This window comes from Ptychodera flava, chromosome 12 (assembly GCF_041260155.1).
Source record: "Ptychodera flava strain L36383 chromosome 12, AS_Pfla_20210202, whole genome shotgun sequence".
Taxonomy (NCBI): Eukaryota; Metazoa; Hemichordata; class Enteropneusta; family Ptychoderidae; genus Ptychodera; species Ptychodera flava.
This window is the reverse complement of record NC_091939.1, coordinates 3959903-3974115: the sequence shown is the minus strand read 5'-3', so window position 1 is coordinate 3974115 and position 14213 is coordinate 3959903. Positions and strand designations below refer to the sequence as shown.

The 14213-nt window shown below is 38.9% G+C and overlaps 1 protein-coding gene and 1 long non-coding RNA gene across 3 annotated transcripts in view; one reads left to right on the top strand and one right to left on the bottom strand.

The window, feature by feature from the left end:
- The first annotated feature begins 7993 nt into the window (after positions 1-7993).
- Positions 7994-14213, top strand: part of LOC139144739 (smoothelin-like) — a 77997-nt gene continuing 71777 nt past the window's right edge. For both annotated transcript variants that reach the window (XM_070715468.1, XM_070715467.1), the window contains exon 1: positions 7994-8198. In XM_070715468.1, the coding sequence (XP_070571569.1) occupies positions 8001-8198 (198 nt within the window). In that variant the 5' untranslated portion in view covers positions 7994-8000. The remainder of the gene's footprint in view (positions 8199-14213) is intronic.
- On the bottom strand, positions 9206-12592 carry LOC139144740 (uncharacterized). The gene is made up of 3 exons (XR_011554848.1): positions 12470-12592; positions 11739-11843; positions 9206-9332 (listed from the first exon to the last, which is right to left on the bottom strand). It is a non-coding gene; the product is annotated as an uncharacterized lncRNA (long non-coding RNA).

Below are 14213 nucleotides of genomic sequence, written 5' to 3'. Positions count from 1 at the left end.
ATTAAAATTACTGTGAATATTTCCGCTGTCACCAAATCGCTGGCATGAAAAAACATGAAAATTGACAAGGCCAAGCCAAACCAGATAGAATTAACCCAAATGTAACAAGTTCAATGTTCGTCTTTGCCACCGCCAGCCGGGCTAATTCTTTCATTTTGAATTTGTATTTGATTTCTACAAATGTGATGTGGTTGATATTCTACATGTGGCCAATTATGACTCATCCACTCAATACCAAAGTCTTTAAGTGCATATTCGTCTCCAAATCACTTTTTTTGAAATTGTTGCCAGTCATAACTGAGCATGCTGAGTGTATCTCTTACGTCTGGGTTGGATAAAGGTCATGACCTCAGATGCAGTCTATAAACTTGTCTCAGTGAAAAAATACTTTACTGAATTATAAACTCGATCATTTCAGCGCAATGGGTAAACCAAATTCAAGAGCCTGCCTACGTATAGTCCAATGAATATTCTAACTATATCTTTTTTTACTTCAGTTTAATCACATTTGTCCATTTGTCTCTTGGTGGAATTAATTGAGCTCAGCCAATTCAACACTACTTGCACATGTGAGAAATTTTCAAAATAATTCCTGATAATATTCAATAATCTAGCTTAGAAAAAATTCCAGACCCAGTCAGAATTCATTCATTGAATGTGCTGAAATACCGTTCAAAATGTATTTAGGCCTACATGGATAAAGTTTTGACATTAACCGATAAAAATATCAATTTGACTATGATTAATATTTTGAGACTACTAGTATATAGCAATTAATAGTGGAAGGAATAGATAATAAATTGAATACTGAAATTAGGGTACGTCAAAGTGTTTTTTTATGATTTAGTTCGCGAATAGGTTTATTACAATACTCAATTATTTTGCTTGGATTTCTTTTGAATTCCATTTGATTGTGCTAATTTGAAGATTGTATGGATTTTTTCAATGTGTCTCCGTCTACTACATTATAAATTTTCCTAAGGATCTGAAATTTAGCTTAAAATCATTAATTCAGAACACTAGACCTGTGACATGAAAGAATCACTATATTTCTGGAGACTTTCAAACACAGGCCGCAATTCGACTGGGACACTCCAAAAACATGCAGCAATTCTGGGACATTCCAAAGACATTCAAAAAACGTGCGGTAATTCTAGGACATTTCAAAAAACATGCAGTAAGCAATGCAGACCTCATTGAATATGGTCAAAATCTATCGATATGATCAAAGGGAACATAAGGAAAAATGATCGTGACAGCAATTACGTTCATAGTGGGTATGTGAGCTCCCTATATTCTGAGGGACGCGAGAAGAATTTGCCGGCCCAGACACGCCATAATAATGTACGCGCCCTTTGGGCTGTTTTAGTGAAAACAATTCTTGCATAGCAACTTCCACGATTCTAACACTTGATATTTAATTGGCTTTGGATAATGTGCAGTGGAACATCGCGAATTGAATGATACCGTACTGACTCCATTCGTACGCGATTATACTCCGACGAGATTAAAAGCAACAATGAGAGAGAGAGAGAGAGAGAGAGAGAGAGAGAGAGAGATGTTATGTGTTAAACGTTAAATTCATCTTTTTATCCGAGTACTTGATACAAAGCACCTTTATATTATTTTCATGTATGTGCGCGAAACTCCCAATGACGCACCCACAAAAAGCGTTGACCATTCCATCCAAATAATAATGGCGCATTATAAAGCTCCTCAAACTACTTTGCAATGAGATTTCATCATTCCCTAGGCACTCTTCTGAACGACTAGACATCTTAAACAGTAGAAATAGTGGCTTTGTTCCAAATGCATATGCCTTTGTTGGGCTGTACGGTTCACCTGTATGAATTGTTTCATAGGCCGATTCGTGCTGCCAGTTTTATCAATAGTACCGTAACGTAGAAAAGAGAGCACCCACTATCAGGTAACAAAGTCCTTCATCCTTGTGACTGCTTCTTGTACCGGACCGTATGCTTTGTGCATGTCAAATTATCTAGACAGGGACATGAGAAGTTGCCTTTGCTGGCTGCATGGCTGACGAAAACAATACAGAACAAATAAATCAGTCTTTGCTCGAGGATTCAGTAGCTGTGAGAGGCGGACACCCAAACCGACGATGTATCACGTCCACGTCTTTAACAGATAAATCAGGGATGTGTGTAGCCATCAGTATATACATTGACAGATATGATTTGACTATCAATTATCTGTCATTGATTGACTGACGCGACTTTCGTCCAACAACTGTGAGAACTCTTTGGAACTCGAAATGTAAGAACCAGTTCCCTTGTTGCCGGTTGGAGGACAAAAATGGTCGGGGAAATTTTTGTTAAACTTGAAATAACTTGAACGATTACTTGATCTGCGCTGAGAAATTAATGGAACCGTTCAAATTCATTCCGTATATTTAGTTCATACATAAACCCAATAATTACTGATATACAACCTCAATTTCGCGAGCAGCGCAGACTCCAACAATGTGTGGCAATCTCCCCATTGGAAGCTTTGAACAGTATAAAGCTGACCTGTGTTTGAAGTGACGTCCATATAATTGATCGACCTAAATATCATAGCATTTTACAGGTGTGTACTGTACGCGGACGACGGGTCACAGGAAGTTGATGTGTTGAAAGACGACATTCTTGAATTGATTATCTTTATCTTGTCTCAAGAAAAGAGAGTCGCGGTTTGACCTTTTTCACAAAAGACTGTTAGCCCACCCTCAGTACGGACAACTCCAGTTAAACCATGCGCTCTAAGTGCCATGGTCTCACATCACCTTACGATAAATTACCGACATACTGCAAGGGGATATTTTTTCTCAAGGTTAGAACTGTAAGATTTCGTTTAGAGATTGAAGAACAGGGGCGTAATCACAGCGCCAATATGGTTCCTTCAATTAAAGGATGGCTTGAGCATACGAGGTTATAAGGTGAAGATACCGGGATGTAGATGATGATGATACCAAGATAGGTTTTGTGGAGAAAAGAATATGTTACTCAACTCTCGACTTCGAGAATCGGGGAAATTGGATTTGGAAGAAGAGAATATTAGTTGATGACAAGAGGATACGGGCTTGATAAACATGGACAAGTCCCTATGGAACGCCGTAGCTATCATAAATGCATTTTAAACATATTCTCTTTCCCATTTTCAGAACTTGTTTCGCATTTTTGAACGTGTTAGGCATTACTCTCACGTCACTCTGCATTGAGATTATCATTTTAGGCATTTGCAATAACATTACTGACATTCAACTGATCGTGTAAGGCATTTCAAACAATGTTATAGGCATTGAAATTATCATTTTAGGCATTTGCAATAACATTACTGACATTCAACTGATTGTGTAAGGCATTTCAAACAATGTTATAGGCATTGAAATTATCATTTTAGGCATTTGCAATAACATTACTGACATTCAACTGATTGTGTAAGGTATTTCAAACAATGTTATAGGCATTGAAATTATCATTTTAGGCATTTGCAATAACATTACTGACATTCAACTGATTGTGTAAGGCATTTCAAACAATGTTATAGGCATTGAAATTATCATTTTAGGCATTTGCAATAACATTACTGACATTCAACTGATCGTGTAAGGCATTTCAAACAATGTTAGGCATTGAAATTATCATTTTAGGCATTTGCAATAACATTACTTACATTTAACTGATCGTGTAAGGCATTTCAAACAATGTTATAGGCATTGAAATTATCATTTTAGGCATTCGCAATAACATTACTGACATTTAAATGATCGTGTTAGGCATTTCAAACAATGTTATAGGCATTGAAATTATCATTTTAGGCATTCGCAATAACATTACTGACATTTAAATGATCGTGTTAGGCATTTCAAACAATGTTATAGACAATTAAGGTGATTGTTGAAGGCACTCGATTGTTCACTTTCGGCATTTGCATAGTACTGTTATAGTACTGTGCGGGCGCTGTTCTGTTATTTTAGATTGACCAACTCATTACCATGTCAATAGTAGGCTTGCACAATACAGTCAAAGTCATTCAGCTCATCGTCTTAGGCATTTTCATCATTGTAGAGCCCATTTGTGAGGGCGCTGTTCTCAACTCCGAGTCTGCGCAATAGGTCCGAATCAACAGAGCGCTCCCGCGAATTCCGCGCACTTTTAACCCACTTTTACTGCTATCGTCTCCAACGGGCATTCGCATGATATTGTACGCATTGAGCTCGAACTTTTCGCCCTGGTCATGAAACGAATCCTCGAACAAATGTCTCTCAGTACTTTGGCTTCGAATTTTGAAGCTGAGCGAATCGATCCAACGCTTGTTCCATCTTAGCTCTGCATGGCAGCGCTGTGTGTTCCCGGCGTTATGGCCTCCCACCACAGGCCATAACGCCGGGAACACACAGCCTAGCCCTGCGTACGATGCTGTGTGTTCCGCTACAGCTAATCGCCCCGCTCACCACAAGCGGGGCGATTAGCTGTAGCGGAACACACAGCATCGTACGCAGGGCTACTTCACACATCAGCCATCTCGTCTTGTATGTGCTTTGGTATTTAGTGTCTGAGTTGTGTTTTGGCTGTTAGTGTGGAAATTAACAAACGAGTCGTTAATTTTAAAATAAGCCATGGCGAGACGGGCGCGCAGTCAGATTTGTCCTTGACAGCGGTGACTCTTTTTTATCCCCACGTTTCGAAACCAGAGCGGTCTCTTCCTCAGTCGCCTAAGATATGTGCATTTCTTTTTTGTTTTATGTCATGTCGATATTGTTGATCTCCTGTGCTTGTAGCAGTGAGGCCAGAATGCTTATGTTTGGATCGTAATGTGTTCGTTCGTTAATTGACTTGTTTCTAATGCAATGGTTTTTAGCCTTAATCAGTGTGTCGCTTATGTTCGTATTTCTTTGTAAGCGATGATCGGTTGTTTAGGAAATAAATTCCTTAATGTTTCGTCCTTTTCTATGTGATCCCAGTTTTCACACAGAGCTAGTTTGATAGCTTGTGTCTTTATGTATGGGCTATGTCTTGTTGTGAACACAAGTGTGTTTTTCGTTCTGTTTTTGTTCGCTGGTGTTGTAATTGCGTAATTCTGGTGGCGAACTTTGTGTGTGATGTAAATTCTAGAGATTTCATCCTGTTTGTAGCCACGTTTAACTAATCTTGCATTGAATGTATTGACTTTAGCACTAAAGTCATTCTCATTGTTGCAAGTTCTGATGTACCTTAGTGTTTCGCCTTTGATCAGCCTTTAAAGGTAGATTTTGGATGGCATGATGTTCTATGTAGGAATTGAAACGTATCTGTGGTTTTCGTGTGTGTTCTTATGTCCAGTATTTTCTCACTGTTATGTCGTTGACCTTTGTATACCACAAGATCGAGATCGAGATACCACAAGATGTCTCTCAAAAGTATCAATTACGTCCCAAGGTTATGAGAGGCAAGAATCTCCGCCATCGTCTTCATTTTGAATAGATATTAGTATCAGTTCAGTTCTAGGTCAGTACAGTGAGCTTATTAACACTTGCTGTGAAAGCAATGCATTGTTGTAAAATCATTTATATTCTTTTCATGTGACTTACATGTGGTGATTCCTGTCACAAAATAAAGTGTCAACCATGTGAAAGCCTAAAGAAGATATTTCATACGTTTTTGTTAGTTGATCTGATCATTTTCGCGAATGACTCATTTGGGTTCAGAGGTCACTCGGAAAATAGAATCATTTGAGGTTAGAGGTCATCCCTCCTTGAAAAAAGATACTTCAACGGAATGTTAACAATACCAACCATGATGTCATACTTGTATGCAAAGCTATTGCCAAGGCCTGTATTGCTAATGCCTAAGATAAATGGCGAAGTGTCTATGGTAACTTTTTACATTATTACAAATACCTGTCATAATAGATGAAACGCCTTAAAATCTCGCCGATTCTTAAAATCATTACTTACATGACTCCAACGTTTGTAAAGTGGTAAAATAATAATTAAAAGCCTATCAAATTGTTAAATGTTCGTAAAATGACCAAATAAATGCCTCAAAAATCAGTCACAAGGATATAACAGTAATAAAAATGCTTACAATTTTAAAAAAATTGTTATATCAGTGTTTGAAATGCCTAAAATAACAAACTGAATGCATTTAACAGTCAACTAAATTTTCTGAAACATTTATGAAAATGCCAATATAAATAACTGAATGCCTACAAAGCTATTGTGAATGCCTATCATAATTAACTAAATGCAAATGATGTTGCTTAAAATGCCAAACATAATCAACTAAATGCGAATGATGTTTTTGCAAATGCTTAACATGATTAACTGAATGCGAATAATGTCATTGCAAATGCCTTACATGACCATCTCAATGCTTAATACCGTAAGAGTAATGCCTAGCATGATTAACTGGATGCGTACAAACGTATTGCAAATGCCTAACATGATTTATTGAATGCCAATAACGTTATTGTAAATGTCAAAATGTTCATCTCAATGCGTAGTGACGTGGGAGTAATGCCTAGCATATTATGAAAATGCGAATCATGTTCTGAAATTGGAAAATATAATATGCTTAAAATGGATTTATGACAGCTACGGCGTTCATAAAACATAAGTCCCCATATTTTCATGACCTAACGTTACATTTCCTCTCGATGTATCTTGGAATCTTCAGAGAAAGAATGCTTACATGGACCGAAGTTATTGGGTATATGAAGATGATGAAACGAAGCTTCAGGAATTTGAAGAGATTTTCTTCGCCTTTGTAAATTGTTTAGGAAGCAATCAAGAATTGGCAGTCTGATCGAAAGACTAGGAGAGAGAGAGAGAGAGAGAGAGAGAGAGAGAGAGAGACAGACAGACAGACAGACAGAGACAGACAGAGACAGACAGAGAGACACAGTGAGAGAGAGCGCAAATTCTTTGAACTGGTACCATCTACAGTAATATTGATACTTCAGTAATAAATGAGTCATGTGTGGTCAAACGACTTAACTAGTCCAGGGTGTTTCTTAGGGCAGAGCCCCTCCCTCGAAACAACGTCTCTGCTACGCCGACCTGACCAAGCCGTGCGGACCGGATGATTGTGGTCAAATGCTCTGATATATTTCCTGGTGCACTCGGATATTGGGATGATCACACGAACCATAATATCTCCGGCTGGAGTAAGCATAAAAGAAAATATTAGCTCCCTCCCTTCTCTCAGTCGCAGCACAAATCCATTGTGCTACAATAAACGCTCTGAGATGATCTTGTTTACACGTAAAACTCTTGATAGTGTCGTTCAGTGTCACAAAAGTCAACTAAATAATGTAAATATCGACACAACGAAACTTCGCTGATATATACCAACTGTCGGTAGAAGCATCACCATCTTTTCCATATCGTTTACATGTGAAGTCCGGGCAATGTCCGGCCGTGTAAATTATGGCTGTTGGGAAGGGCGACCCCAAAAGGTCACGAACAAGAAAACAAGAAGATTTCCACCGCCTTTCAAAAAATTTCGAGCACTGAAGATCAGAGCTGAAATCAGTCATTGCTATTAGCGCGTTCTGAATACAATTTCTCTTCACATTTCTAAGATAAATTGCGATTAAAAAAGTTTTACCATAGTTATAGTCTACAGTGAATCTTATCCCGAATAAAAACTCTTCGACTCAACTTTGTGAAACTTTGAAACGGAGCAACAAAGATGAGGCAACATCTGTGAGTTTTGACTCAAATAGAGCGCTTTGATTGGTGTAGTGTTTGTAGATTAAACTACTCAAGGATGGGGTACAGATTTTCTACGCTCTGTCAAGTAACACATGGTGAAGCGAAAATTGTGTGCGTAAATTGCAGCTTCTAGGTGTTACGACAGCTAAAACCTTCTGAAAGAGACGGTTATAGGGTTAAGGGTAACTTCCTACTGCTTTTGACGAAAACGCGTATTGTAAATGACGAACCCTCCCTATTTGCATGAATACAACACACCATATGATAGAAGTCCCGCCCACCAAACTTCCTTCAGGGGGTTTGCATGAGTGGGTTGTACACAAAACAACTAGCCCCGTTGTATCGTCGCTATCACTGCACCGTCCCAGCTTCAGTCGATCGATTCAAATGTCGAGTGAGTGGATTACTTTTCTGTCTACTACATTGCAGCCCTCAGCATCTACACTCGCCTCACAGAATGGAAGGATATGCCGGTAAAGATGAGCAGGCCCTTCGGAAGTTGGTGAGTGATAACTCGTTGCTTTTCATCGCTTGGCTATCAATGACTGAATGTGAATGAGTGCAGCACGTACACTTCTGTTACAACTCACACGCTGTAAACACACGGCACACAGTAACACCATCGCCGAGTACAGCTCATTTACTTTACGGTCTCTTAGCTCTCTATACAATATTGTGTTCAGCCCGTGACCCAGTCCTTGGTTATTCAGTCACCGGCACAGTAATCGGGTTCAGACCCCAGCTTTTCAATTTAGAATTCTCCAGCGATCTGGTCGCGGTGTCACAACACAGAACCGACGCCTGTAGCCTGCACAGAGCTGAGCACATTTCAGTCGCCTGTCGACCGATCAATTATGTGATCTCACCCGGGGCCAAATTTACACGCGCTGCTACGTTCAGTTACGTCCAAAACACATCGGTCGAAAAACCCCAGAAGTGTCGCAATGACACTAGCGTAGCGCTGGTGGATGGTACAAATCAAACCTCCAAAATCCGAGTCACGCTCCCCGCCAAAACCTAGGCCTCGATCGCAGACCTGCGACGTGGGTTCTGTGGTGTGACCGCACATACATATCGGCCTGAACAAGGCACTAATAACAAACTGGACTGAACCTTCTCTTGTCCCATTGTCTACACATAAATCTTCATACACAATTTTTTGCAAATTGTTCATGTCAAAATATTTTATTGTCCAATCGAAAGAAAGTTGCTTGCTGACATGTACAAACGCATCACCTTCCTAGATCCTATGGATCATTCACCAGGTTTCAAATTTAAGCATCTACACTTCCCCAACGGATGTCCTAGCCAGTCAGTCAGTATCATTGCCAGATTCGGAACTCAGAAACTCTAGCTTTGGTTTTGAATCATAGGAGCCGGCTATATGCGTGCGATCTGCGCGAGCTGACCTCACGTGTACGGGTTTTCAAGTGACTGATCTTGAAATACCACATACATGTACCAATAACCTTTACACTATCGTGTCGCCGGCGTCTTTCAAGTCATCTGATGACTGGCCCGGTGGTCCGTCGTTACTAGGAAAAGATCGATGATATCATTATTAATATTTGTTGTCTCAATCAACAATGAAATAGAGTCATGGAGGTATTTTGCTGATGGTCCAGAGATAGCTCGCCTGTAGGATGTCAAAAGAGAAAGAAAGAAAAAGAAGGAAAAAATGGTTTAAATCACGTCCAAGAAAATTTCATTTGCGTTTATTTCCTGAATACCTATGAAATGCATATTTGATTTGCAAAATCATGGACTCATTACCTTTGGAAATATTTTACTCAGTAGCGTGCATCCTTTACAGTTCTTTTGATGGGTCCCTCCACTATGATCCATCCATAACTTCACTGGAGAAGTCTGAAGAAATCACCCCAGACCATGTCAGTCATAATAGATGTAGGGTGGCGAGTCTTGACACAAATGCAAAGAGAGCTAGGGCAAACAGTTGTACATAGATCTGTCCACTGCAAGAGTGCAACAACAGACGTTTCCAATATTTGTAGTGTGGAAGTGAAGTTTCACCAGAATGCTTTGGAATGTTTTCACCAGTGTGTGAATCAACAGTATTTATGGTGGATGCTGTACTATTGTGTTAATTAAGTGTTGTTATGTAAGAAAATCATCGCTTGAGTTGTATGGTTGGAAGGGAAGAGTTTGTCTCTGAAAATAGGAAAAAAAGGTAAAAAAGTGAAATTTGTGGTAATTTTCAATTATTTTGCCGAGATGCAGTATTAAGGGAACGGATTTGACTGCGAGCTAAGGCTAATACTAGTAGGTTGTACCTAACTTCAAAATCTGGACTAATTCTAATGATTGTCCCTGAGTAGCAGTGCCATATCACATATGACTCATCATAGGCTGAGTTAATGACAGTGGTGCAATGGTGTTAGTAATACACAATGTCTTATAAGGAAAATTTGTGAATTTTGTACAGAGAAAGCTTGAGAAGTGTAGAGATGAATAAATCTGTCAAACCACAGACTTTGGTAAAACTTAAATGGTGATCATGAGAAATAGATGACTGGATGTATGTCTAGTGGTTGTGATTTCATCATATTACCATGGCAACTGGCAGTGTTCATTGGTATGTCATTACATCAACTAGGATTGAAAAGCCACCGGTCTCAGCGACAAGAAAAAAAATTGTGGTGCCAAATTTTTACCCATATATTTGTCTTCTTCAGATTCTGGGCTTTATCCTTGTCAGGACAACTATAAATACTTGAACAGCAAGTTGAGAACGATAGCAATTTTATGGATCATCGCCAAAACAATATATATGACCCAAATTTTCTTCATGTATCAAACTCTAAATTGTCATTGACCATTCTCAAGAGCCGACTTCTCCAGAACATAGTGTTGATTGATACCATTTTTCCTCACAGTCACAAGTTTACTTAGGCAAATGTAAAACCACTGCATTGGAGAGAGTTGTCAAATCTGCCTTTTTAAACCCACCGTACTGTTTACCTTTAACCAGCAGAGAAAACTTCCAGTCTCAATAGATTTTGACAATGTGGATAACAACTCAATGATCCACTTATTATTATCAAGGGAAGAAATACAATCTCTACTCTATCAATGTTTGCCTATGTGACCTGCTTTGAGTTTCTTTTCAAACACTTTCAATAGAAAAGTTGTAGAGAAGTTTTGTTGTTGTTTCGTTGCAAGTCAAGGTGACAGTTTATGTACGTACATCATGTATGTGGCCAGTAAATTCATTGTTCTGTTGGTTTGCCCAATATTTGTCCTTGTGCTGTGAGGGACTTAAAAAACATCGTACATGTACCTTCCAAATTTTCAAAACCTCAAGTTCATTGCCTTCTGATACATCAAGGTCAACTAGTAAACCACAGTCGTACTGTGAAGGGAGTGCGATTGTACCACACTCCATTCACTTTAGAGGGAGAGTGATTGAAGAGTTACATTAACTAGTCTACAACTTCTCTGCATTTTTTGATTCGATAATTCAAGTAAGTTTTGAGTTATCATTCAAAAACTGCAGAGAGGTTCTCGAAAAAGAGTTAACCTGATTGCAAATAATATGCAGATGTTCATGGACTGGTTGGAATTGTCTTTTTAAGAGTACTTATTTAAAAGACAAATGTGTCTGATCAGTTTATAAATGGTCCTTTTCATTTTGTAATTTGCATTCATCACAGACATTTTCAACTCTGCTAGAAATACTATGTAGATGCCCGTTGACTTGACAAACACAAGTGAAAGAAAAATGAGAAGCCATCCAGATATATGCAACTGGTTGTCTCAAAATTTTAATGAAGTTTGATTTGAGCTTTTATTACTTGAAATTTGGATCTGTTCGGTGTTGCATGTTGAAGAAAGTGTTTATCAATCTGTAAAGTCAATTTACATCTTCAGGGGCAACCCAGCTCTTCATTAAAATATTTCACTCAATAGTGAAATATTTGTCTTGCAGGTTTTTTATTTGATTATGAATCTCCAACATCATATCATAGACTTGATGCATGGGAGTGGTATCAGTCATCAAGGGTTTGCCCATGTAGTGTCTTACCTTGGTAGCAACCTTGGAATGAACTATCATTATCCGGATGGCTTGTCACAGGAACATTGAGATAATGGCCAACAGCATTGACCAGGTCAACGTATCATTGTCCCCCTGAATGATCAATGAATTTAGTCGAATTTATCAGTGCACTTGATACACAGGTTTTTTGACAGTGTCAGATACCAGAGTGTGTGCTGTTATGGTGATGATTACGTTTGATAAGGAAAGGTGCATAGATTTCGAATCTGACTGATTAGACCAAATTTGTTGGTCCTTGAGTGGTGTTGTGTGCTGGTCAGGCCCCTGATAATGGTCATCGAGTGATGTTCTGGTTTGACCAGTCAGGCCAATGTTGATGGTCGTTGAGTTGTGCAGTGTGTTGGTCTGACTGACTCTGATAATCATCGGAAACAGGTGTTTGGCCAGAAGCCAAAAATGGAAGACTTGCTCTCATAACTGAGAACCCTGGTTTTGCAGGACAAGTACCTGAAGTACTGGCTTTTCAAGAGATGTACAATGTAGTTTACAGCCCGGACCTGGAGATGTGTTTTCAGTTACCATATGAAATGAAGCAGTATTGCCAGATGAAGGACTGTACATGTACTCTCACAATGCTATTGGTCAAAACCTACTCTCTGTTTCTCAGTATGGGTGAACTGACAGTGCAATAAAAACTTCAAAGTAAAACCGAAATTGAAATAATAATGAAAAGATAGTGTAGGCATTGAAGTACTAACCTTGCTGTAGTTATTTTCAACTCAGCAGCATTGTGTTCCAAGGTTCCATGCAGATCAAATTGCACAAGTGGACTATCCAGAACTTTTCAAGAGTTCAAGTATAATTGGTCAAGTGGATCATCGGCAGTATAATTGGTCAAGTGGATCATCGCAGTTCTCGGCTAGATGCTTTGCCCAGTTTCAATATTTGATGGTTTCACATTCTAAAGAAAGATGATAAAATAGTTAACAACTGCATTTTTCAGACCATTGACTGATGTGTGTTGTTACACGATCCCCAAGTGATGATAAAAATCTTTGTCCTTTGAGGTTGTCAGTGCACCCGGCACCTTGATCTGCAGATGTTGTGCTTGTCAAATCAGGTGTGGAATTCACTGAAACTGGAATACAAAGCTGTGTTCCCATTTTCTTTGATTATAGACTGCTGCCCAATAACTCAAAATGCACTTCAATACACACGACCATACACCAAGACAAATGAAACAAATCTTGTTTGCTTGATGTTCTCCAGCCATGATATTGATGTTTCCTTGCTTGAGCAACTCATCTAAATAATGGAATTCCATGGCAGCCGTGGGTGAGTTTGTTAATGGTGTATGAGCAGTGACATGAGTTTGTTAATGGTGTATGAGCAGTGACATGAAATCACTGGTTTGATACTACTCTGAATTGGACCCAAAGCTTTCACATTCATGGCTTTCATTTGATCAATTGTGGTCCAGGCAGTATTGACAGAAAGGTTTGGTTGAATGCACATCACGGCCAAGCCATGTCCTGCAATCAAGCATGATCTTGATTCCTGTATTGTTACTATGTATGTATGTATGTATGAATTTCAAAGTTGTTTTGCCGGGTCTGTAACTTGTTCGGTGCACAGTGTGTCCCCCTCCCCCGGTCCTCCCCCATTAGCTGGGGTTCAAATTCTGAAATAAAAAGAACTCCTTGATGGATGCGTGGTATTTTGTCAGCAGGTGTCCCTGTCACCCAGCTGTTAGTATGGGGATTGTTTATAAGGTCATACTTCAAGGTCACAGGGGGAGGGGAATTGCAGAGGCGATCATGTGTGAATGACTGTCATTGAGATGTAAACAAACATGTATCAATCATGTAGGGTTTTGGACATTTAAATTATACCGTGCAGGAATTAGTCCATTACTGATACAAACCAATATTGATCAAACTCCTTGTTGCCATGGAAATGGCACCCATAGGGTTTAATTTGCAGATGAGTTGCATCTGTCGATGCACACCTTAGGAGCATGCTAAGTGATGTCAAACATGGAAATAAAACGAGTTCTAATAAAATTACACTCTCATAGTCAGTGATACATAGAGTAGCAATACTATAGTAAGTTATTGTATCATTCCACATTTGCTGAATATGAAATTCCCTTTCAATGACGGTGACAGTTTCTTTTGTTAGAAGTAAACAGCTGTTAGGGCCATGTTACAAATATGGTTGTTTGTAATTTGTGTATACTGTTATGATAGTGTGACAAGTGTCAATGGGTTTATCTGTATCAAGAAGAGCCTGTATTACATGTAACAGTGTACATGGTAAATTTAGCTGAGTTTCATATTACATGCACATGTAATAATGATGCAAGCTTTTAATGGCAAGTAATTACAGTAAATACATGTATGATATTCTAATTGTATTGTTGTAGGATTTGATTCAGGCATGGACGTGACTCTGACTGACCTCACTGGTATCATTTTAATGAACATGAATAACCTTTGTGGT